The sequence below is a fragment of the Octodon degus genome, unplaced genomic scaffold, assembly GCF_000260255.1.
Source record: "Octodon degus isolate 3935 unplaced genomic scaffold, OctDeg1.0 scaffold00045, whole genome shotgun sequence".
NCBI classification, from domain to species: domain Eukaryota; kingdom Metazoa; phylum Chordata; class Mammalia; order Rodentia; family Octodontidae; genus Octodon; species Octodon degus.
In genome coordinates, this window is record NW_004524621.1 from 46195 (window position 1) to 72810 (window position 26616).

The following is a 26616-nucleotide window of genomic DNA, read 5'->3' on the forward strand; positions in this document are numbered from 1 at the left end:
AAGTAGTCATCTCTTCACTTTTTAGAACATACACTGCCTTAATGCTGTGTGTTGCACTCAGCATATATGTTTTCTTATTTGCTTAATCTGCCTCAGTAATGGTCAATAACATTGTGTCAACTTGAAAAGTTTAAAGGACATGCCCTTGGGTGGCTGCTTCTCGTCAGCTTGAGATGTTTAGAAGTTTAACTGATTCAGCAGGGGCTCTGGGCCCTCACTTTGTGAACATCGTGAGCCTGTGCAAAGAGGAGGGCAGGGAGATGATGTGCCTGCTAGAACCCAGCCGTGGGCTGGTAGCCTGCGTACACTTAAGGGAGGAAGAGATGCTTGCTGTCCCCTGCTTTTGCTCTTACTCCTTTTTCTGTCTTCTGCTGCCTTACACTGGTACCCCTCTGCCATGCTACTGTACCTTCAAGCCAACTGATTACAGAGTGAAACCTCCATAAACACTGAGCTAAGTAAACTTCACTTCCTTAATTTTGGGAACCGGGTATTTTGTCTCAGCAATGAGAGAAAAGCCAAAATAGCCACTAAAGAATAAGCTCTGTTTTATTGCAGCTAGGTGGACAGAAATATTTCTGTCCCAAACATGAATCAGATGGCACAAATATTAAATGTAGCCTCTCCCCAAAATTAGTCTGTCAGAAACCCAAGTTTTGAGTTCCAGGATCCTTAAGACAAAGAAGAGGAAAAACACAGCTGTCCTTTGCAGGCTGTACTACGAATGACTCTCTGAAGGGACTTTTTTTTTTTTCCAGTGCTAAAGATTCAGTCCAGAGTCTTGTGGTGCTGGACAAGTGGTCTGCCACACCCAGGTCTTTTTATTATGAGATACAGTCTTGATAAGTTGCACAGACTGCCCTTGAACTTTGTTTCAGTTTTTTTTCTGTACTGGGAATCGAATTCAGGACCTTGCAGTTGCCAGGCAGGCACTGTGCTGCAGAGCTATATCCCCAGCCGGCCCTGTCTTTCTTTTCTCATTGCTGAGACAAAATATGTGACACTCAAAGTTAAAGGAGCAAAGGTTCCTTTGGTTCACAGCTTGTAGAGGTTTCAGTCCATGGTTAACTGGCTCCAAGGTAGGGTGGCGTGGCAGAAGAGAAACAGTTGATGGGGGGCAGAGGACAGCAAAAGCTATGCATAAGCAACAAGCCTCTTGGTCTTTTCTCTTAGATCTTAGCTGGGCCATCTGCTCTTCGGGTGGGGAGCACTCGCATCCTTAGTCCTAGCACTGGATCCTGAATGAGTCCTAGCATCACATACTCTAGATCCATCATCTCTGAAAAGCCGTGCCTATGACTGCATGAGGCTCTGGGGGGACATCTAGGCACAAGCCCTCACTAACCTGCCTCAGCCTCCTGAGTAGCTGTGAATGCAGATGTGTGCCACTGAGCTCGGCTTGGAACGCCTTGATTTTACCAGTGTTATGTTTTTTTTTCAGTCTGCTACTGGGTAATGCAGTGTTTTATTTATCCTGTTCATTAATAACTCACATCTGAACACAGAATGTTTAATTGAACTTATTTAGAAGGGTAATGCAGTTTTATTTATCCTCTTCATTAATAACTCATATCTGAGCACATTTGCAATATTTAATTGAACTTTATTTAAGAGAAGATCAACTTTTATTTTTTACATCTTAATACTGAGTACTAATAACAGTGATAGTATAATTATGGTCAAAATTATTCTGTCCAAAATTTAGGACTAAATGCTTGGTGCTAGTATGTTTACACACAGCTCAGTTTTTAGTGTGAAGTTCTTTGTCTGCAAGAAAAAACGTTTGGTTTACTTCATGAATAGGAATCTCCCTTAAGGCTGGGATGGACTCTTTTTGGTATTTCTTCTGCTGTTGGTGTTTAGCATAGTTATAAGAAAAGAACAGAAGCTGTGTTTACCCGTGCAGTTTCCCCTGTAAGTTTCTAGTTAATTAAGACTCATCACATAGTTTTCTAGGCTGATGTCTGGGTAATGACAAATACCATGTTTAACATAATTAAATGATTACTTAAATCCTCTCTTTAGAAGAAATGTTCCAATTCAAATAAAAATGCAATCAGTAAAGTACTTTCCTCATCTCTAACTTGGAAAAAATTAGCATTTCCTCCAGCTGTACAATGATTACGAAAGTCTCACTTCATGGTTTTCATAGGGATAGTTACATGCAGGCCTTGAAGATGTATTTATATAAACACTGAAAACTATTAAATCTTTTGGTATAAATACTTTGGAAAACTAAATTATTTCCTTACTTGGCACAAATTGTCTATTTGCTATACTCAGTTAAGGATACTGAGAATATAGTAGGTGTCAGGTAAGAAATTTAAACTGCTATAATTGATTTTCAAAGTCCATTGCACAGGATCACGTATTTGGTTTGGAAACGGAAAGTTACCCCACAAGCATGCTGTGGCTCTTGTACTCTCCTTACTTGGGATAAAGTGCCCACAGCGATCCCGAGGGGCACATACACCCTGTTCAAATCCTTGCAAGCAAGGTCTGCATGTGCCTATTTGCCATCCCTTGATCACAGTCACTGTTATGATAAAGAAGTTTCAAGCAAAGTTGCTGAGAAATATGCTTTATATACTTGTAGTTTTTGTGAGAAAAACGCCTGTTAACTAGTCCTATAATTTAGAATTGATTTCTTGCACAAATAGAACTAATCATATTCACTGTAACTTATTTCCTCTAAGTATGTCTTTTTGTATAACTCTGTATCAGGCATTAATTTCTTCTAGATTCTTTTTGTTAAAGACATGGAATTACAGAGATACAGGCATACTCCTGTTTATAGCAGCACAGCTCATCACAGCTGAATCTTGGAAGTGGCTTGTATGTCCATTGATGGATGAATGGATAAAGTATGGTTTTCACTTATAGATAATACAGTACTACTCTGCCTTAAAGAAGGGTAAACTTAAGTAATGTGTAGAAAAACAGATCAACTTTGAGCTCATGATGTTAAGTGAAATGAGACACACCAGGTTTAATAGCACATCATTTGTCTTGTGCCAGATATAAAGAACAAATGATAGGTCCCAAGAAATAGCTCAGTAGGCACAAGCACCTGCCTGGCAAGTGCAAGTTCCTGAGTTCGATCCCCATTACAGAACAAATGATAGCTAATAGGAAGATAGGATCTTTTCTCCTAGCAGGTGCTTTGCAGCTTAGTCTTGATTGTCTTTCTTTCTGTTTTTGTATTTTAGGGAAGGGTCTAGGGTCTCACTACTAGATCAGACTCCTAGTGATCCTCCTATTTACCACTTCTCAAGAGCTGGGATTATAGGCACGATACCATGCCCAGCCTAAATTGCCGTTTGCTAGTATACCATTTCTTCATCCCCACCACTTTCCTTTTATATAAATTTACCTGTCATTGTATGAGTGGAATTGAGTGGAGAGGTGCTCATCATGTTAATTCCAAATAAGAGTACATAACTGCTTACTATAGTAATAAGGAGGTAGACAGGCAGTGCAACTGCCCAGGATCTGGAAAAGAGATAATAGATGATAATGCACCTTACTGACATCTTTTGTTTGTTTTTTGAGACAGGGTCTCACTATGTAGTTCAGGCCAGCCTTGAACCCACTATGTAGTCCAGGCTGGCTTTGAACTTGTGGAGATCTTCTTGCTTCAGCCTCCTGAGTACTGTGATTATAGACATGTGCCACTGTGCCTGGCTCAAGAATAGACATCTTAAGTTATAATTCTCAACAGTCATAAAAAGCTGCAGCTTCTACCGCATCTGTCCTACTCTGTTGTCCCATTCCCAGGAAGGGCCTCTTCAAATAGCTGAGCTGTTTCTTCTGGTACTTCCTCATCCTACATAATATGCTCATATTTTTTGTTTTTTCTTTCAATTTCAGACATTTTCTCTAGACTCCTGAGTTGGAGATAAAGACAACCTTCTATTGTTTGCTACACTTAGGTCACAAATTCTGGTTACATTAGTGTTTAAAAAGTACTATGTTTGCAGCTGAGAACCTAAGTTTTCTTTTTGAGACGGGGTCTTGCTTTGCAGTCAGGATAGCTTTGAGCTCACTGTGTATCCCAGACTGGCCAGCCTCAAACTCCCAGTGATCCTCCTGCCTCAACCTCAAGTGTTGGGATTATAGGTATGAGCCACCATGCCTGGCATTAGTGTATGTTTTTTTGTGTGAAATATTTTGTGTTTTCTGAAATTAGTAATTACATCTTTTTGTGTATTTGTTTGATTTTCTCTATTAAAACTCCAGACTGCAGTTCTCTGACATGCCTCAGCGCAGCTAAGTACATCAAGTACTCTTATCTAGACATGTTTAATTGGGTACTTTGTTTAATAATTTCCTTCCTATTCTGGCTGTCAGAATTTTCAGATACAGTAATTCCTTAAACAATTCCTTTGTCTGGCATACTGTTTGTTTTACACTTAACTATCTTTTTATATCTCCTAGAAGATTTAAGTCATTTAAAAAGTTTTCTTCTACACCTGGCATTTTCTCCATTTTCCCTAAGCTCTCCTTTTCTTTTTGTAGTTGATGTTAAAGGTTTTCTTCCAGTATCTGGCAGTTTAAGCTGGTGAGTTCATTTTGAAGAATGAATTGTTCACATGCCAAGTAGAAGCAAAACGCCTATGTGGGCAGGCAGCATCACCTGGAGGGCCTTCAGGGAGGACACCTGGCTGCTTTCCCTGGGTCGTCCTGGTGTCGGAAGTTACAGATCCTTTTCTCTTACATTGGACCAATCAGCTTCCTCCCAACTTTTTCTGAGACAAAGGCATGGTTTAGGGCAGGGAGAAAGGGCCGGTCCAAATAGCTCAGTGGATTAGAGCATCTGCAAGCAGGCACGGGGCAGGCCCTGCCCCTGGGGCACACTGAGATGGCAGTTGAGACTGGGCGTTGGTAGCGCATGCCTGTAATCCCAGCTCTTGGGAGGCTATAAACAGGCCGATCACTAGGAGTCCTATCTAGTAGTGAGACCCTGAACACTCTGTAGACCCTTCCCTAAACAGGAAGGAAGGAAGGAAGGAAGGAAGGAAGGAAGGAAGGAAGGAAGGAAGGAAGGAAGGAAGGGAAAAAAGAGAAAAGAAAGACCATAGGAAAGCTGGAGGATCTTATCGGGCAGCCATGTAGTTGTCTACTTCTTTCTAAAGTCAGACCCAGTAGACCCAGGGTAAAGATTCTTCCAGCCTTACAGGCTGAAAATGTTTTCTGCAGGGAAGGGCAGGGTTGGAATCTCAGGTATGGGGACTGAGGGAGAGAGGGCCTTATGTTCTTTAAGCATGTTTCTCTTCTAGAGTCTAAGCTTTTGTGGAGTTCAGGACACAAATATTCGTGATAGCTTCGTTATTCTAATAATGAGGAAAATGCAGAAATTTTCTTGAATATCTGCTTCTCAGAATTTTGTTGATGCCTCTTATATGCTATCTTTTATTTCTGTGGACTTATATCTTGACCATTCTCTATGGTCATTTTAGCAAGGTTTTGTGAAGAAATGGAGATAGAAAAGTGTGTTTACCTCATCATCTTTCTTTTTTCTTTTTTTTTTTTAATTACTTTATTATTTATTTGTGTGTGTGTGTGTGGCCAGCTCAGCCCACCAGGGGGTGGGGCTGGCTGGCATGTGGTGCTGGGGGATTGAACCGTGGTCCCAATGCTTTGCTAAGCTTGTTCTAAGTAGGTGCTTTAAACCACTGAGCCATCTCACCAGCCCCATCATCTTTCATTAGAGGTGTATTAACAACCTTTAAGCTGGGGTACAGCTCAGGGGCACAAGTATCTGCCTGGCAAGAGCAAGGTCCTGAGTTCAAGTTCTGATACAAAATATAATAATATTTTTTGTCATCTGTTAATTTTTTTTTCCTTAATCTTTTATTTATTTGGTACAGGGTCTTGCTACACAGCTCAGACTTGTAGTGATCCTCCTGTCTCAGCCTCCCCAGTGCTGGGATTACAGGGGTGTACCAACATACCTGGTTTTAGTGGCCGGCATGGCGTGCCCTTCTGGGGCCTGCACAGCATTGGTACCTGGATCGAATCCAGGGTCCTCATGCTTGCCAGGTAGGCACTTAGACTGCTGAGCTCTATCCCCAGCCCCCCCCCCCCTTTTTTGGTGGTACTGGGGATTGAACTCAGGACCTTGCACTTGCCAGGCAAGCACTTATTCTACTGAGCTACCTCCCCAGCCCAAAGTTTTTATTTATTTTTACAGAAGGTTCTACAGGGTGTTCAGGGTGTCACTACTAGATCGGACTCCTAGTGATCCGCCTGTTTCTAGCCTCCCAAGAGCTGGGATTACAGGTGTGGCCACCACGCCTAGTCTCAATTGCCCAGCATGCTCCAGGGGCGGGGCCAGCACAGCAGGCTGAGGATTGAAACCCTGGCCCCTGCAGCTGCTTGCAGGCATTGTAATCTGCTGAGCTATTTAGCCGGCCCTCCCAGCCCCTTTTTGTTGTCTTTTTGAAACAGGGTTTTACTGTACAGTTCCAGCTGGCCTTGAATCACTCTGTAGGTCACCCTGGTCTCAGACTTGCAAGGATCTTCCCAGTCCCCTGAGTGCTGGGATTATGATGTGTGCCACCATGCCCGGCTTACCTTTAAAAAACTTTTAATTTCTATATGGCTATTCATGGATTTTAAAGAAAGCCATGTAACAGTTGGGTTATCTTAAGGAAGAATATGATCCTTCAAAACAGCATTAACTTCACTCTTAAGAAATTTAAACTCACTTTTTTTTTTTAAACATTTATTTATTTATTGTGTGTGTATGTGTGGCCAGCTCAGCCCTCCAGGGGGCGGGGCTGGCTGGCATGTGGTGCTGGGGGATCGAACCGTGGTCCCTGTGCTTAGCCAAGCTTGTTCCATGTAGGTGCTTTAGACCACTGAGCCATCTCGCCAGCCCCTAAACTCACTTTTGAGGCCAGTAGGTTAAGCCTAAGGAGTGTAGCCAAGGTTCAGGCACAAAAGCCCATACAAGATAAAGTACTCTAGGATGAAAACAGACAAGAAGTTAGTAGGATGTAAGTTCAGTCCAGTCCATTTCAGTTCAGAGGTGACAAAGATTCTCTTCTGTGAATCTCTCAGAAATGATTTTCCCTTTCAGTTTTCTAGCTCCTTATTTGTATCATTTGTCTAGGACTTAACCATAATTACCTTATTGTTGGTCATTTTTTAACAGCTTAACTCCTACACTATACTTTAAGCAATTCGAGGGCACAAAGCCTGCCTCAGCGATTATAATTCTTACAGCACTTAGCAATTTGCTGTATGTATACTAGATGTTTAATACGGCGTCTCCACATACAGGGCACAAGAAATTACAGATGCTTAGTTGCTTAGAGTGGAGTTCACTGCAGTTCTGGACACTATAGGTTGAATGTCTGTTTTCTCTGCCAGAGTACAGTCTTCTATTCCTCAGCCCCAAATCTTGGTAGCCTCTATTGTTGTCCCTGGTAATAGCAGTAGCAAAGCGCCGACTGTGCACTGGGGGACAAGCCCCATTCTATGTGCACTATTTCATTTGGTCCTCAAAACAACCCCTGAGGTCTGAAGACAGTTTTCACAAATGAAGCAGTGGAATCTTAGGCTATATTTCCTTCTCAAGGGAAGTGATAGGAACAAATAATGATAGATTTTTTTTTCTCTCTACAAATACATATTGTAGAATTCTGTATATCAGGAGTATGAGATACAGTGGTGAACCCCGAAGAGATAGCTTCTGCCCTCTCTGAATTTAAAATCTAGTATTGGGTGGGGTGTGGTGATGCATACCTTTAGTCCCAGTACTCAGGAGGTGGAGGAACCAGGAGCATCACTATGAGTTCAAGGCCAACCTGTGGTACATAGCGAGCTCACGCCCAGTCTGAACTACATAATGAGACCCTTTCTCTAAATAAATAAATTTATTTAATTAAATGAAATTAGTGGTAAATAGGTATAAATTGATCTTTTCACTATACTGTGATATGTACTAATGAATGAAGAATAAAAAATGACACAGAACGCACTTGAACTTTTTCCATTCTACATCTTCCTCTTGCATAATTCTGCCCATAGTACGTGTTATTATCTGGCATTGTATATGCTTTACACTTATTTAATTTTTCCACTATCTTTTCTTCATAGAATGAAAATTTTGGCTAGCAAGCTTCTCCATGGCCTGCCATTGTGCCTGGCATATGGCAGAAACCCAAATGCTTGAATTAAATTGCAGTTGTGGGTGTCACGGAGAGTAAGTCTTAAGGTCAGTTTTTATTTGTATAGTTTCTAATCCTTGAAATATTCTTTGAGTAGGAATTTACAAAAATGGTAATGACAGCACCTGACAGTTCCTTATTGTTCTTTATATTTATTTAAATCACCCCAGTTAATAGAACAGAAGTGGGAGCAGAGTAAAATCTGTGTATTTGGGTTCAAATTCTAGCACTATCATTTACTATATCTGTGACCCTGAGCAGGTTGCTTAAGCCCACAATTCTCATCTTTACAATGACAATAACAGTACCTAACTCTAGGGCCGTGGATTGTGTGTAATAAGCATTCAGTAAACATCATTATCAGTACCCTTTTACAGATGAGAAAACTGAAGACTCAAAGAAGGCCCAGGGGCCGGCGAGATAGCTCAGTGGACTAAAGCACCTGCTTAGGCAAGCATAGGCAAGCTGGGGGACTTGGGTTGGATCCCCTTAGGTCAGGCTGAGCCCACAGACCCTGGTCCTAGTGGCATATGCTTATAATTCCAGTGCTGGGGAGGCTGAAAACAGGATCACTATGAGTCCAGGCTGCTTAGCGAGACCCTGTAACATGCAAATATATATTTTTTAAGAAGAAAATAGGCTCAAAGAAGTCCCAGGTCAAACACTTGCTGATTGGTGTAAGAGCCAGAATTTGAACTCAGTTACAACTCCTTCCCAGACTCCAGGAGGGCTTTACCCTTAGGTTGATTTTTTAGAAGGACCACCACTCCACCTTCCTTGTTTCCACCAGATTCCAAAAAGTTAGACTGGAGACATCCAATTTTTTTCCTCTTGACTACCTGCTAGCTAATTCCCAAATCCTTTTGGTGAAGGACTTGAGGTCTGCTGTGTGAGTCTGAGCATGTTAATCCCTCAGTGAGCTTCAGTTTCCTTATGTGTAAGTGGAACACTGCGGAGACAGCCTGCCTTGTCCATTCTCTAGCCCAGCTGTCTTCACTCCTCAGCTGCTGCATGCTCCGTGGAGCAAATGCTTGACTTAAAATCTCTACCTTCCTTCACGGCCTGTCTTCCCTCCTAATTATTCTTCTGTCATGTACAGCACCAGGTACAGTTTCTGGGAAGAATCTGATTTCTACTAAATTTATTACTCTTCAGAAGACCATGACCTCTTTAGGGGCAAGCACCAGGTTTTACTCACTTCGCTGTAGGGCCTGCTGCTAAATCTGAATTGAGACTGAACGTCTTGGGCTAGTGCTGCCATATAGAACACTCTAGCAGACATGGTTTCTCTTCAGGTCTTTTTAAAAAGGCATGTAAGTAGGACAAATCAGCAGCTGATGTTGGCATATTCTAAGAACAAATGCATTATTTCCTGCTCCTTGGACTCCAGGGAGCGACCCTCCCAGGAGAGTACTTACTGAAGCCAAATTGAGAAGCTTAAGAAAAGTACAAAGCCATAAACCGCTCTTTCTGGCAATAACGATGGTGAATTTTCCACCATTTTCTCCGTGGCTTTGGACAGTCTGTGGAAAAGGAACACAGTTGTCATCAGTGATCGACTCCCCCTCACCACTGAGCTGTTATAACTAACTGGCTTGCACTAGACACAGTCACTGCAGGGGAAACCGACTCCTGCTCCGGAAGGGCGCCCTCCCGCTGTGCTGCAGGAGGGCTCACCTGCGACGCTCATGATGGGGCCCAGCGCTCTGGGGTGCGTTGGGGAGGGGCGCTGTATCCCTCACTAGCGGCGGGGCAACCTGCGCAGGTCCACCCGAGCCCCTTGGCCACCTCGGTAGGGAGTTCTATGCACTACTTTTTAAGCTGTAGCCGTAGTTAAGGGGGTGGGGCAGCAGAACCGAAGATACCGCTAAGGCGAGACAACTGTCCCCTCCCCCTGGCGCTAGCGCCCCGCGACTCTTGCAGGGAGATGGGGGGGGGTGGTACCGTCAGCTTGGGGGCTGGTGGACTGGAGGGCGGGCAGATGCGGGGGCGGGGGGGGGAATGAGTGCGCATGTGCGCTGCCTACCCATGTGACACCACTGCTACTTACAGCCTGCCTCCGGCTTCGCGGCTCAGTCGGGACCACGGAGGCGGCGGCTGCTGCTGTCCGTGTCCGAGACTCGCGGGCTACCCGCTCGGGTGAGTGGACGGACACTCCGCGCGTGGCAGGGCTCCCAGACGCGTCACCTAGTCCCGCTGCAGCCGAGATACCTGGGGAGCGTGTATTTCACACCCTGGGTGGGTGTGTGGTGAGTGCGGGTGTGCGCGCATCGTGCGTGTCACTCATTGAGGTGCACACTGTGTCTGCGTGGGCCAGCGTGGAGGGGGTGTGACTGGTTCTTTCTGCTCTAGTGTATGATTTCCCCTTGTCCAGTGAACCCTTTGCGAGTGTAGGTCCCGAGTTATTGCATGGTGGGACTGTGGGAGGACTGTGGGAGTGGTCCTTTTGGGTGCTTTGCACCCATGCTGCCCGGGCATCCCAGTCCTGGTCCCTGAGTGAGTGGGTGACACCCCTAGTTGGCGACAGGTCCCCCTCGGGCAGAGCGCACGGGCATCTGTCCTTGCTTGTTCCCTTTGTGTCTCTACTCCACCTTCCCTGGGTGGGTTTGGGTTCCCAGCCTCTGGGTGGCCCCCTTCGTGTCACTGTCCTCCTCCATGGGATACGCATCTTCCACAGCGAGTAGCTGCGCCACCTGTGGCCATGACCCCTGCCTGAAGTATCTGTCGTGCGCATGTGCATCCTGCGTGTACCTGAGTGTGTGCTATGCGGGGTCCGGTTCCCGTGCGTGGTTGCGCTTGTGTGGGTTTCGTTCTCGAGTGCTGTCGAGTTTCCTGCGTTCTCGCTACCTGTTTTGGAGAGAGCTGGCGTCCTAGGCCAGAGCTGGTGCCCTCCAGAAGGAATAAACTGGGAGGCATCCAGCCTGGTGCGAGCCCCTCCCTCGCCTCTGCTCAGCATCCCCCTACCCGAATTTCAAGGCAAGGGGGAGGGCGCCAGCGGGCCTGGCCAGCTGCATTGTTGGCGACGTCAGTGTGGCTTGTCCACGCCATTCTGTTCTGGAGACTGAGGATAAAGTCTCTCAAAGACCAAAAATTGAGCAGAGGTATAAGGGATCTTGTACCTTTTCCCCAGAACCCTAGACTCCAAAAACTGTTCGTTTGCAAAATATTTACCCACACTAACGTAATACGATATAGAGGCCCCTGGGCAGTCGTGTGAAGTGGTTCATAGGGTGTTTAGGGCAGTCACAAAAATCTCTTTTGATTCTGCCCAATATTCTGGCAAGGGAAACAAGGTAAAAATCTTACAGATTTTACCTCTTCTGCCCAGGGAGCAGTTTCTACATAATTATAGTCCTAACTACGGTATTTTTTTTTTCTTCCAAGTTTCTGTTTTTTATTTTAATGGCAGTGGGATTATAAAAATATATAGGAAGAAGTTTAAAATTAAAAGAAATTAAAGATATATAAGGGCAAAAGCTTCAAACCTTTTAGCAATCCACCCATTATTGCTTTCCTTTCAGGATGCTTGCTTGGTACTCAGTGGGTGTGTGTTGGTGTCTCTTCTGCTCAATTTCCTTGTGCTTGCCTTCCCCCCCCTTTTTAATTTCTAGAATATTTTGAATATAAAGCACAGATGGGTATCTAACTAATCCATGACTTCAGTTTTACAGAAATAACGGTTTTGCCAAATTTACTTCAGATCCTTAAAAAAAAGATTCTGGAGGTGATCTCAGTTCCTCCCTCTCCCAGAAGTAGTCATGGTGTTCAGGTTTGGGTAAATGATTTCCTTGCATATTTTATATATAATGATAAGAATCTATAAGCACATATAGAATTGCCGACTTTTAAGCTTTGGTGGTATTAAACTATATATGTCTTTCTGCAACTTGCCTTATTCACTCAGCATTGCATTTTGAAATCTATATATTAATAAAGCGAATGTGCTTTTTCTGGTTCATTGATTTTAATTGCTGGTATAGAATTACACTGTGCATGTAAATATACCATAATTTGCATATACATTCCTCTGTTGATGGGACTTTAAAGTGGTTTTCAGTTTTTGAGTCACAATAAATCTGTCCTTGTCTGCTGGCCATGTTTGGAAGTTTCTTTAGAAGCACCCCTAGTGGCATCTACTGGGTAGAACAAGATGTGCATGTTGAACTTAACCTGATGTATAGACGCTCTCAAAGTGGTTTTACCAATTTTTATTCTCACTGGTACTGAGAATGCCATTTCCTAACATCCTTTTTAGAAATCCTTTTTTATGTACCCTTTTATAAAATTGATAATGCCCAGTTAGCTAACACTTTGTGTCATCGAACTAATATTTTTGCCTTCTCCTTACTGACTAGCTTCTTTTTAACTGCACCTTGCTGCTAAGTTTGCTTTTAGCCCTCTTGGCTTCTTTCCTATCCCTTTGTCTTCCTATGGGCTCATTTCTCACAGCTAATTGGCTATTTTTATCACATTTGAGCCTCATAAAATCAATTTCAGTGAACATTCATATATACCAATTATTGCTACAGTTGACATAGAGATAAAATTTCCATGATTTAAATGTACAAGATGTACGCCTCTAGTGGCAAGTGACTAAAAGCATTTTTTGATATCATGAATGTTTTTTAAAAAATCTTGTCTATTTTAGTGTAATATTATATATGTTCAAAATATATGTAACAAATGTGCATGCTGTGAAGCAAACAAAATGAACACCTATAAAATGACCAGTCAATCCAAGAATCAAAATAACCAATACTGAATGTGCTCACATAAGATGATTATACTGAATTGTATGTTGTTACCTGCATTTAAAAATAATTTATCAGATGTATATACATTTTTCAACAATGATTATATGGTTTCTGTTTTTGTGCATAAAAATCATTCTGGGTAAGGTTTTCTGTGACTTATTTCACTTGATGTTACATTTCTGTCACTAATATTGAGTATAGATGTAAGCCATCAACTGCTATGTAATATTCTGGGATGTGAATATAATTTCCTGTATGAACATAGTTCATATATTTTCCTGTTAGTGGGCATTTTGGGATTGTTTCTAGCTTCTGTTATTTTGATGCTTCTTGTACATTTCTCTTGTACAGAGTTCTAAGAATTTCTTATTTTTCATCCTGGTCTACATATATGATGTGATGTTATGAATGAATTTCTAGATCACTAAATTTTATGTACCCGTTTCTAAAATTGATATTGCCCAGGCCAGAGAGTTCAGTTTACATGAGCAAGGCAAACCACCTACCCACATGGAAAAAACAGAGAATAGCCCCAGAAATAGCTCATGTAAAAGAAAGGGATAATTTAAAATACAGTGTACAAAAAAAAAATGCAGTGTACAGTTTGGGAAGTACCTCTTTAATCCGTGTACCTCCTCTGCTGTTTCTTTAAGAAATACATTTCCAACAACATTTCATTTTTTCTGTTTAATTATCAGTGTGTACAGTTATTTTTGGTCAGTTGTGTGGTAATTATACTTTTAAAAGAATTATTAATTGTACTTTGAGTGTGACTACAATGCTCTAGAAATCATCATTTGCAATTACTTAAGCTTAATACTAAAAATTTTTAGATGTCATCATACCATGTGACAGATACATAATTTTCAAAAGTGAGTTTAGTGGTTTGTGAACAACAACAAAAATGACTTGGAATAGCACTATAGTAGGCTCATTGCTAGAAGTGGAATTTCTGGTGCAAAGGGTATGAACACACAATGTCATGGAATGATCCCAGGTTCTTTTGAAGTGACTCTAACTAGCTTATACTTTGGGCAATAATTTTTGTCATTTATATATTTTGACAAGCAGAGTATAACAGTTATAGTTGACCTGTTGTAACCTGTCTAATTTTCATTTTGTTATACTTCTTAATATTTGCCAATGGAATGGTTATGAAAAGATGCATCATTTTGGTTTTAATTTGAATTTGATTATTAATGAGATTGAACATCTTTTCATATATTTATGAACCATCTGTGTTCCCCTAATGTGAAATACCTGGTCATGTCTTTTTATCCATTTACTTCTGTTCAGTTGTAAAATTGATAAACTGGTAGCACTGATCTTTTATATGCCTATCTTTTCACTCTTTGTGTTGTAGCTTGGTGAATGGAAAGTCTTAATATTATGTAACGGAACTGGAACCTTCTTTATTCTGGGCTTATAAAGATGTTTTACTGTGTTTCTTTTTAGAAGTTTTAAATGCTTTTCACAAATTCATATTTGAAATTCATAATTCATAGATCTTTGCTTTTGTGTATAGTCACATTTATTTTATTCCCCCCATGGCTCCAGTTACCCCTGGGCTGATGTTGAGTGGGCCCTCTATTCATCAGTGACCTCCACATCATCTCTTTTGCGTGTTGAATTTCTGTGTGTACGGATTCGTTTTTGGCTCGCCTTTCTGTAACTTGCCGTCTTCTCTGTTTCTGTGTTGCTACCTGTATTGTCTTAATTATTAATGCTCTAGTTTTACCAGAAATCTTGATCTCTGGGGAGAAGTTGAGTCTAGCTGTTCTTGGACCTTTGCTGTTTAAGAATCAGCTTTGTTACATGACGTGAAAAACCTTCTGGGAGTTAATTGGAGTTGACTGAATCCGTTTTGGGGAGAATTGAAATCTTGTAAGATTTTGAGCCTTCCTGTCTGAGAATATGGTATGTATTTCCACGTATTTGGGTTTTTAATGTCTTTTTAGTGTAGTGTTATAAATTTCTCTAGAGAAATCTACTTTGTTTTTGTTGTTTTAACTGAGACATGATCTCACTGTGCAGTTCAGGCTGGCCTTGAACTCACTGTGTAGCATAGGTGGCCTTGAATTCACAGCAATCCTCCTGCCTCAACCTCCCAAGAAATGTATTTTTTAAAGTGTTGATACCGGTGTTTTTAATTATCGCTATAATATATGGCAGGAGGAGTAATTAACTTCTAATTACCAATGATTGTCAAAAAACAATTATTAGTAATTAGAAATCCAATGAAAATTTTTGTATGTATTTTTAGCCATCTACTTGTAAGCTCTTCTTGTTGGTGGTGTAATTTTTGGAAGTCCTTTTAGTTTTCTTTGTGGATGATTGTAACATTTTCAAATGGTGACATCTGGATTGTTTCTTTTCAGTTACTCCCTCTCCCCTTTTATCTTAATGTCCTGACACTCTTTTATTTTATTTATTTATTTATTTACTTATTTATTTATTTGCGGAACCAGGGAATGAACTTAGGCCCTTGTGCTTGCCAGGGAAGCGCTTATGCTACTGAGCTAGCTCCCTGGACCCTGATGCACTTTTAGATCTGTGTTCAAAAGAAGTAACTATAGTTGCTTGTTAGAAAGTGAGGGCTGGAGAGATGGCTCAGTGGTCTAAAGCACCTATTTAGAACAAGCTTAGCAAAGCATCAGGGATCGCGGTTCTATCCCCCAGCACCACATGCCAGCCAGCCCCGCCCCCTGGTGGGCTGAGCTGGCCACACACACACACCACACTCTCTCTCTCTCTCTCTCTCTCTCTCTCTCTCTCTCTCTCTCATAAATAAATAAATAAAATTAAAAAAAAAAAGAAAGTGACTCAATGTAGTGGGCATAGAGGTTGCATTCCTTTTTTTTTTTTTTTTTTTTTTTAAGATAGGCTGTTGCTATGTAGTTTAGGCTGGCCTTGAATGTACTATGTAGCCCAAGGGCACTCCCCTGCGGCAGGTTCCCAAGTGCTGGGATTACAGGTGTGCGCCACCATACCCAGCTCACAAGTTACCGGTTTTAAAGGAGATATTCCCCTGTTAAGAAATACATTTGTTTTGAGTTTTTGGTGTTTTGTCGTATTTTTCTGTATCTCTTGAAATTTTCTTGTGGTTTTTTTTATCTCTTCAATGATAAATTTCAGTTTATGGGTTTTAAAATTGTTTATTCTTTAGATAAACCTAAATTTGTCTTGCTGGATTTTTTTTTAATTCAGGGCCTCATGAATATTATGCAGACTTGGTCACTAAACTGTGTTCTCCTACTTTTTTTTTTTTTTTTAATCTCTGAGGGCAGGGTCTCAGTAAGTTACTCAGAATGGCCTCATCCAAACCTGTGATCTTCCTGCTTCAGCCTCCCTGAGTATCTGTGATTGCAGGCATGCACTGTGCCTAGCTGTGATGTTTCTTAAGGGTGTGCTGGAATTTCTAACATAATTGGGATCTGATGTTTTCTTGAGGAATTTTAGTAGTAATTAGCAATTGAGCAGTAGTAGGACTTTACATTTTTCATTTCTTTCAGTTTTGATCAGTTTGAGAAATCATACTTTCATCAAAATTTGTTTATTGGCATCAATTCAGAGTGTTTTAATTCCCTTCTTAATCTTGCTTTTGTATGTTTCCTTTTCTTACTTTCTCTTTTTCTTATTTGAATATTATTTATGGCTGACCTCTTGCCAAAAGATTATTTAGTAATCTTAGCAAAGGGTTAACTTTTGGCCTAGCAAACCCTTTCTAGACAATTAAAATTTTATCTAAAATTATTTTATTTTACTGTTCTTGAGAGATCATTTTGATGTAGTCATTAAGGATATTACACAAAGTCTACTGCCAGTTATCTTTATGCTGTTCTGAAAAAAAATACTCTTTTTCTATTACCTGCATTGGGGTGTCTCTCTTTGGTGTTATATAAGTTTAATTCTAATTTTAGGTAGAAGGTACTTTTATCCTGTTTTGGATACTTTTTTAAAATTCTGAATTTTGTCTTTCATGATATCCAGAACATTCTGAGCCCTTGTTCTTTAACTGTGGTCTCTTTGATTTTATCTGTTCCCTGCTCTAGAGCTCTTGCTGGATATATGTGTGTTAACCTTTTTCCAGATCAGTTAATCTTCCTCAGCCGTAGCTTTCATCTCCTTGTCTGTCCTTAGCAGAATGTATAGTGCTGGATAATTTCATCAGGCTTACCTTCTAATTCACCACATTTCTGTTCATTGGTGACTAATCTTCCTTTAACCTAATCTTAAAAAAACTTCTAACAATTGTATTTTTAATTTCTAGAGGTTTGACTTGGTTCTTTTTCAGCTATACCCAGTCATTGTTTCTAGTTCGTGTGGCTTGGCCATTTTTGTGAACCTGTCACTCTTCTGTGGACTGTATCAGGCAATCTCCAGTCCTTAGGGGACCTACATTTAGTCCTTTTTATTTTTTAACTCCCGTTGTCTTTTTTTTTTTTAATTTTATTTATTTTTTTATGTGTGTGTGTGTGTGTGTGTGTGTGTGTGGCCAGCTCAGCCCACCAGGGGGCGGGGCTGGCTGGCATGTGGTGCTGGGGGATTGAACCACGGTCCCTGTGCTTTGCTTAGCTTAGCTTGTTCTAAGTAGGCGCTTTAGACCACTGAGCCATCTCACCAGCCCTCCCCTGTTGTCTTTCACATGGAAGTAGCACTTGTTGTGTGTGTGTGTGGCTATCACAGGTAATGAACGCCTACTTGTAGGACTCTTGAGAGAGGGTGCTTTCCTTCTGGACACCCCAGGACCATCTTTGGCTGGGGGCAGGAACCAGGGAGTTTAACTGGGCTCCCTTTACAGTTCCTGCAGTTTGTGTCTGGTCCAGGGTTCACTGTCCTGCTGCTGCTGCTTCTCCTGGTGCCACTGCTTGGAGCTCTTGACTCCAGGTTTACTCCCTGGCACGAGGTTTGTTATTGCTTTTGCATGGAAAGAGTGGTGGTTAAGTGCCTTCTGTTTCTGTGAGCTCAGAAGAACATCAGAAATATGTTTTGAAACTTAACCTTTTTTTAAATGGGTAGATTCTTTTAATATCTAACTGTATGAAGGGATCAGAAGTGCTTTTTATTATAATTTTACTTTTTATTATAATTTTACTTTTCTACTTACAGAGAAGAGGTACAAAAGTAAACTTGGTGTCATGGGAAGATCAAGAAATCTTAATATTTAACTTTAGCAATATATTTATTTCAGCTTATATTAAAAAAATCTGTCACCTCAAATGAAAATTTCTTAGTGATAGCAAGTTTTCTATAAGCATTTACGTTTCATTAAACATTGGATTTTTCTAAAGGAAAATTTTAAGTTAAATAACAGTACGGGCAGTAAGTAGATTACATCTGTGATTATCAAACAGTGTGAAAATTGCAGTCAGATGTGGACATGGTGCTCTAGACTTACAGAGAAGAGGTACAAAAGTAAACTTGGTGTCGTAGGATGATCAAGAAATGGTTCCCAGACTTGAGTACCAAGTACTGATAGGCATTAGAGGATTACAGAATAAGGCTTGTGTAGGAATGACAAACAATCGGGTCTGACTGGAGATAGGAAAATGAATAGGGTCACACAAGACTGTTTTTGCCGTAGTAGGAAGGTTGGACTTTTTCCTGACAAGGAGAGATAAGGAAGGATTTTAAGTCGCAAAATGCTATCAGAATTTTAAAAGATGCCAGGATTTAAAGCAAGCTCTGAGTTACGAGATTGGTTGTTTTGTTAGTTCAGGAGAAAAGATAAAGGTGTAGCTAAGGCAGTGAGTGGCAGTGGCAAGAAGAGGTTTTATGTGTGCTCAATTTAGATTTCTTTAGGGAGTGGAGATAACATTACGTAGTGGTCAGTTGACCAGAAATATTAAAGGAGACTGGGGAGTCTATGTTGAGCCTCGGATTTTTCTTTTGGGTAACCATGTGGCATGTGGAGCTATTAAATGATAACATACAGAAAGGGGAAAGAACTAGATTTTTTTTTTTTTTTTTTTTTTTGAGGGAAAAGTTAAGTTTGCTTTTTAATTTGTTGAACTGGAGGGGCTTGCAGGACATCTTGGTTAAGGTACAGTAGCAATTGGCAGGGAAGGCCTAGAAGGTAAGAGATGGATTCCTGCCTGGAGAGCCATGAGCGTTTCAGGTTTGGAAGTTTGGAAACCATTGACTTCTGCAGTATCATGTGGGATCATTTTAAGTGGTACCTAGATAAGCTCTTGAAATTTTTAATAGAAATGTACTCAAAGGTATATATGAAAAACAACTTGTATATCAAATTTATAGCATGGACATTATCACATACCTCAAGGGCAATGAAAGGAAAATATTAAATAAAAAATATGTGACTTATGGAAATGGGAAAAATCATGGCAAAGCTGTACAAATAATAAAAGTACAGAAAGTACTGTTTGAAGTTGTGGGTATGGTGGAAATTGTCACCCAAGGACAGTGAGAGTGAGAAGATTAGGGAGCTGACATGGGGGAGGCGAGGAGAGGAGAGGAGTCCATGAAGCAGCCGGGGAGAGCAGCCAGAGCAGTAGGAGGAGACTCGGAAGATGGCCTTGGAGTCCATACGAAGAGTTCTGTGGTGGAGGAAGTGGGTCTCAGCACCACGTAAGTTATGAGCTGAAAAGTGCTTTTTGGATTTATTATTAAGGCAGACCATTTAGCCCAAAGCTTCTTAAATAGTAGGTTTTTAAATATCATTCATCTAATATTAATGATACCTGGTATTTATATCATTTATGCGCTGTAGGCTTCCAAGCACATTACATGTATTAACTGATTAATAAGGTAGGTAATATTGTTATCTCCACCTAATATATGAGAAAGCTGAAGCACAAACAATTTAAGTAATTCACCCAAGATCACACAACCAGGAAGGGGAAGAGTCAGGATTCAACCCCAGGCCATTCCATGCTCTCAACCATTTTACCACATTTCCTCTCTCATTGAAAGGAATAGAAAAAGGTTTCAAATTACACAAGTGTTAGCTGAGTGTGGTGGTGCGTGAGAGGCAGGAAGATCACCATGAGTTCGAGGTCAGCCTGGGCTACATGAGCAAATTCAAGGCCAGCCTGCACTACATAGCAAGACCCTGTCTCAAAACAAACAACAGCTACACCATTGTTGTCGTTACAGTACAGTTTGATGCTACATGTGGTATCATGGGATCTTCAGGGCTGAATGACCAGCTGTCTGCCAGTGGTACTATAATCAGTGCCAGGATGGGTGTGAGTGGTATGTGGGCCATGACAGTTCTTGGCTCTCTTTTTGTATTATATACAAAAAAAGATTATAAGAAAAATGAAATTTAAAAGTATATATTTTCCAATGTAACATATCATATGCCTTATTTTGGCATATTGCTACATTGTTTTATTTTTTCTGGCAAGTCACTTTTTGAGATGGAATCTTGCTGTGAATTCCAGGCTGGTCATGAACTCACTGTATAGTCCAGACTGGCCTTGAAATTAAGGTGATCCTTCTGCCTCAGCCTCCACATTGCTTGGATTATAGGTGTGCACCACCACGCTCAGTGGGCTATTCATTTTCAGAGTTAAAGTCTTTAAACTCCATTAAACTGTTCATGCAGAGCAGGTCAACCTCCAGACATTATAGCTAATTTATTATAGATAGTCATTATGTCCTTATTGAAAATAGTTTCCTTTGAATAGCAGAAATGAAAACCAAATTATAGAAAACTGACAGTGAATGGAGAGTTGCAGTGAGGAGAGAAAGAAAAAAGAGTTCTTGTTGACTTTTAAAAATACGGATGGAAGGAGACAGGGAGGTGTGATCTGTAATAAGTCTGGGCGTAGGCAGAAAAGAGTTCATCTGAGTGGAGAAATTGAGAACTGGGTTACTGCTGTCCAGTGGCCCGAGGCCTCTGATGAGGGGATCCTTGGAGGAGGAGCGCTGATGTTGGTGTCAGTGGAAGAAGAACACTGGGGTATCTATTGCATAGAGCTTGACGTAGCTAGGATATTGTGGAATTTGGAAAGCAGAAAGGAATGTTGTGTCAATATTCTTAAAAAGAACAATAGGTGGCAGTGACAAGGAAAAGTAGTAAAATGTACTGTTGGAGAGAAGAGACGCAAGAATCAAAGGACTGGGTTTGACTCTTTCCTAGCATGGTGACCTTGAGCACATCAAGGTTTTGCAGATTGTTTTCCCATCTGTAGGATGGAAGGGGTGGTAAGTGGGTCTGCCGAGAATTGCCGAGGGCTTGTGCGGTGATACCTGGTGCAGCTTGTGACACGTGGTACAGACTTCCTTAGGAGGCTTATTATCCTTTACTTCTGGTGTGAGGTTTTCATACTTTAAATTTGATGTAAGGATTGATTAAAGAAAGAAATTTATGTTTCATGGTCTATGGTGGGCTTTCTTAGAAAAAAAACTTGGTTCTAACTATGAGAAATGTGATGACGGTGCTGGTAATGATCGGAAAAGAAAGCTATTACTTGGACAAGAGCCAGAAATAATAGAAAGCTCCACTCTTCAGTGCTGTTTAGTGTTCCTCTTCTCTGATAGCTATAGAATTTCGTATTGTTGAGCTTTCTTCAGGGGAAAAAAAATCTGAGTCTGAAACTCTAGCCTTAGTTTCCCTTGTCAAATATTTTTAAAATATATCCCTTGATAACAGGAGAATTTTCCCTCTTGTAGGTTAGCAGTGGTGTTTTGTGGTAGTTGGGAGAGTGCTGGAAGTAGGGGTGCTTAGGAGAATGGCAAGTCTGGATGTGGCTGTGGGGAATAGAGAGTGATGGACTCAGCCTGGGTCACTGTGGCCCTGCTCCCTCACCCAGGGTAGACTCACTGAGAGTTGCTAGGAACTTAGGAGTATTTTCTCCGTGGCATAAGAATTAATTCAGGTCAGGAGATTGAGGATCTTGGAGTTTATGTACAAATGAAGTGGTGTTCTTTATGAGATACAGTAAAAGTAGGTAGGTAGCTAAGTACACCAGTGGGAAAGTATCTTTATATTCAGCAGCACTTTAGGTATTTAAAGAATAAATAGGATGCTCATAATTATTCTCTACTTAAAGCCTGTACACAAGTATATTCAGAGTAGACATAGCGAATGTATGTACCTAAGGAAATGAAGATAGATTAAAGTTTTTAGAGGAAGGATAAAGCAGGTTGGAGACAAGAATCTTGCAGAGCTCAGGGTTCTGATTGGAGTTCCTCCCTTGGAGGGTTTCAGGTTTTTCCCATATAACATAAAAGCATAAAAGACTGCTGCATGTGGCATCTTTGAGGAATTAATTACTGATTTGGGTATATGTTGTTTCCTTAGGATTGTGGACCATGGCCAATTTTACCAAGGGAGGTTTCTCTATGGGAGATTATCCCTTGCTGGAGGATTGCCCTGACGACGACGAGTGTGCCTTTGCTTCTGAATTTGTGAGGGCCAATTACAATCACGTGACTCAGGTTTACTCCGATGGAGTGGTAAGTAGTTTATGGCCTTTTACTTTAAACTTGATGTTTGTATCCTTCATTGTTCACTTCAGAGATTTAATTAACACACACACACACTCACATACACATACACACATGGATTTACAAGGTAGACTTCCGGTGCCCACCTGCAGAATCAGGTGTGGAGAAGTGCAGAAGGATTGTCTGTGCACTGGACATCTGACGGATCCAGTCAGAAGTCGAAGGCCTGCAGTGCACTGTGGAGTCCTGTGCAACTTGGTACCTGAAGCTGAAGCTGCAGGTCTGCACCAGAGGGCCCGGAGTCTGTGATGGGAGTTGCCTAAGGCAAAGGTGAAGACTGGAGCTCCTCAGAGAAAGGGAAGCCAGCCAACCTTCTTTCCCCAGGGGGAGTCTCCTGTTTTTAGTAAATCCATTTAGCCAGACCCAGAACTATGCTAGTCTGGGAATTTCTTATGTTTGTTTGTTTTTCTATTTTTCTGCTATTTTTAAAATTAATTTTATTGAGAAATAGCAATGAGACAGTTTCAAAACAGGTTAGTAGGACAGTTACAATAATTAGTACATTGCATATTGTTGTCTTCATAGTGGTTATTCATAGTACAAGATGCAGACATGATATCCTGGCAAACACTATTAGTATAAATCTTTCTTCTCATTGAATTAAGAAAAAGTAGCTGTATATCTATCCTAACTATTTTGTATATACAAATACAAAATGGTCCTTCATTTATATCCCCCTTTTTTGTTTAGTTTTGTCACAGATGGGTATTCCATTGCCATTTAAATATTGTAGGTGCATGAATTCAGCAAAATAATCCAATATAATCCAGTAGTCCATAATAGTGGGTTATCCACAGGACTGACAAATGTCAAAAGTTGTTGACTTGAGCTAATAAACGCTTTATCAGTAAGTCCAGAATAGTTGCTATCTCCTGCTCACTTGATCCAATTGGCATGATATCAATGTAATGAACCAGTGTGATACTTCATGAAAGAGAAAGGTGATCAGGATTGCTACAAACTAAGTTTTGACACAGGACTAGAGAGTTAATACCCAGAGGAAGGACAGTGGAGGCGTATTTCTGGCTTTGCCAACTGAAGGCAAATTACTTCTGATGGACCTTCTGGATAAGTATGGAGAAGAAGGCATTTGTCAAGTCAATAGCTGTACATAAAGTACAATGATAAAAAATGAAGTACAGTGATACCTCAGTTCATGAACTTAATTTGTTCTGCTATTTTGGAAAAGATGGCCATGTTTATGTTTGTATGGGAAAGATAGTTGTGATTTTGTCACCCGATGTAGAGTTTGCAAACAAAAAGAATTTGCCAAATGTTTGGAAATCAAAAGTGTTCATAAACCAAAGTAGTACTGTACCTACTACTGATTGGAGTAGTAGGTACAGTAGGTTTCTCCCAAACCTGAAACCCTCCAAGGGAGGAACTCCAATCAGAAAGGAAAGCAAGGAAACCACACCTGGTGCCACAGCTGCGGTTAGAGTCATCACCTGATTCAGTTTATGATAATCATTCTCCAAGATCCATCTCTCTTCTGCACAGGCCAAATGGGAGCATTAAGTGGAGATGTGGTGGGAACCACCACTGCATCCCTCAGGTCTTCAAGAGCGGTACTAGTCTCTGCAGTCCCTCCAGGGGTACTATACTGTATTTGGTTTACTCTTTAATCAGGTAAGACAGCTAAGTGTTTCCAGTTGGCCTTACCAACTACAATGGCTCCCATGCTACAGGTTAAGGAACCTGTGTGAGACTTCTGTCAAGTACTAAATGTGTTTATCCCGATTATGACGTTTGGAACCAGAGAAATGACTACAGGATGGATTTGAGGACCTATATTACCAGACCCACTGAATTGGACCTTTGCTAAAACTCCATCAATCACCTGACTCCATGTGCCCTACTCTTTTTTTTTTTTTTTCATATTAATCATAACTTTTTAACAAGTAGTGAGTTGGACACTTTAAGACTCTGTTTACTACATACTGAAATAAAATCTGTTGTAAATTCAGAAACCAACATTTACAGTAAAATGTGCTTACACATAAATCTGAGCAGATTAGCCCCTGATACATCCTAAATACATGCAATTACCATGTAGAAACAAGAGCATGAGTTGATGTAAAAAAAAAAATGACAAAATCATTAAGTCACCAGAACTAGAAAAGAAATCATGAAATGGAAACTGAGAGAAGACAGTTAATCATCTGTTTCCCCAAATTGCCATTTATAAATAGCATTCTAAAAATCTATGCTTGGAATTTCAAAACATCCCAATTCAGAAAGCTTTGACTACTGTTTCTCCTTAGCCCTGAAATTTAAATAATGCATGAAAAGTGTTGCTACTAGGAGAAAAATATCCTCAGGGTATGATAAAAGTTTTAGACTTACTGCTTCCAGCCCTTTTTAAGACCCATAGTCAGCATTAACAACGGTAACTCTATTTCCCATTGTCATGTTAGAGATGAATAAATTATTTGAGCCTATAACTGAAAGATCATCAAACCCAGTTTTATTATGACACCATATTTTTGTTGTTGGTACTGCACAAAATTATGTACAAAGAAACAGATACAAAAATGTTCAAGTATTAGTTAAATTTCAATTCAAGGCTTCTGTTTCAAAAGCTACATTTAACATATTTCATAAAGATAGCACAAGTTAGTCATTTCAAATAATTCCTCCAACTATTTTGGTTTTATGTATATATTTTATGTATATATATATATATATATATGTATATGTATTTACATACCACTCCAGGTTGTGAGCTTGTCTGTTCCCCATTCATGCCCAGAAGATGATTTCACAAAATATGCCGTGATGCACTGGAAACCAGAGACCAATTTAGGTGCAAGTCCTATTATCTAGCAACAAAACAGTTACAGTTGTGCAAGAACAAAGATTCCATTTCCATAACCAAACAACAAAATAAAACATCTTATGTGTAAGATAACTTAGATCTTTGGACTGCTGGAAAATACTTTTCAGTTAGAAACATTTTAGAAAATAAAAGACAAAAAAAAAAAAAAAAAAAAAAAGAGCAGAAGCCCTGCTATTACCTGTTTTTCCTCATTTCTTATACTACCTTTTAAAATAAAGCAGAAAATGTGTGCACCCCTCCCTACTCTTACTGGAGTGCCATCATGATGTTTTGGATCCCCGAGAATCAGTGTTCATTTGGAACCAGTGTCCTGGAGTCTCTGAAATGTTTGCTTGTTTTCCTTCCCTTAATGTGCAATTACCCTGGTAAGAGGCTTGAGTCTCTTCAGGAAGGATGGGAAGAAAATGGCTGTAAAACTTTTGCAGTATCCTAGGGTCTTTCCTTAAGAGGATCTGGCTTCCCAAACTTTATTCAGTCAGAACCTCAAGGGGTCCTGGGTCCGTAAACTGGCTGAAATTTGGGCACTGGTTGATGATTCTTTGTCACTATGAATTGAAGTGGTTTCTGTTCATTTCCCCTTAAATTTTTTTGATAATATGAATTTAGTAAAAATTTAGTAGGCTTCCTGTCTGTTTTACTGTGGAGAACACCATCACTGCTGGGAAAAGCTCACGGGCGCTGGCTGCAAACAAAGACACATAGACACTCCATGCAAGCAAAGCGAGGGCTCGCGCAAAAAAGTGCTGCACCACCTTTGGTCTTTATTTTTATGTATATTGAGTCTTAGCCTTTAGTTTTGGTTCACAAAACAAGCTCTTATCATGTGTGCCTAAGATCTTGAGAACCTGCTAGGCATCTGGGAGCAAGGACACAAAAACAGGATGACCTTGAGAAATTTTAGGTGTTCCTGGCTACTCCCTCTGCTGTTGCAGTTCTGTTTTTCTATTCCTCATCCCACATGCCCTGCAGGTCATTCCGCACATCTCTATTTTAACTCCTTATCCCAGCACGTCTCTAATCAGCTGACGCCCTAGGTCTGTGTGTGTTTGGCTTTTCAAGTCTTTGCTTTGCTGTCCTTTATGTTAAGTGTGTGGATCTTGCTTTTGTGGTGAAGTGCTGCCAGATGACCCCCGCCACTCTGGGATCCAGTTAAATTCATTGCGCATAAGTTCTACAATTGAATAACTACAGTCCCCAATATAATGTCCAGCATACAGAGAGGAGCAGTGACGGCTCTTGAGGGATGATGGCGCTCCCCTCATTAGTCTCTTTCTCAAAGTGTTAGAAAAGGGTACATTTTCCTTATCATCCCAGTGTGCAAGATTAGGTTTTTTAAATAAAATAACTGATGTTAAAAAAAAAAAAAAAA

The 26616-nt window shown here is 40.6% G+C and overlaps 2 protein-coding genes across 3 annotated transcripts in view; one reads left to right on the forward strand and one right to left on the reverse strand.

Annotated features, from left to right (window-relative positions):
- Ttc3 (tetratricopeptide repeat domain 3) overlaps positions 1-26616 on the forward strand; it is a 165682-nt gene that overhangs the window by 22572 nt on the left and 116494 nt on the right. For both annotated transcript variants that reach the window (XM_023715931.1, XM_023715932.1), the window contains exon 4: positions 22203-22357. In XM_023715931.1, coding sequence (XP_023571699.1) covers positions 22214-22357 — 144 coding nt within the window. In that variant the 5' untranslated portion in view covers positions 22203-22213. The remainder of the gene's footprint in view (positions 1-22202; positions 22358-26616) is intronic.
- On the reverse strand, positions 1742-9711 carry Pigp (phosphatidylinositol glycan anchor biosynthesis class P). Its single transcript, XM_004649102.2, is given in 5 exon segments — positions 1742-1872; positions 3374-3492; positions 6894-6966; positions 9596-9611; positions 9613-9711. Coding segments are annotated over 5 exon segments (405 nt in total). The 5' UTR covers positions 9679-9711.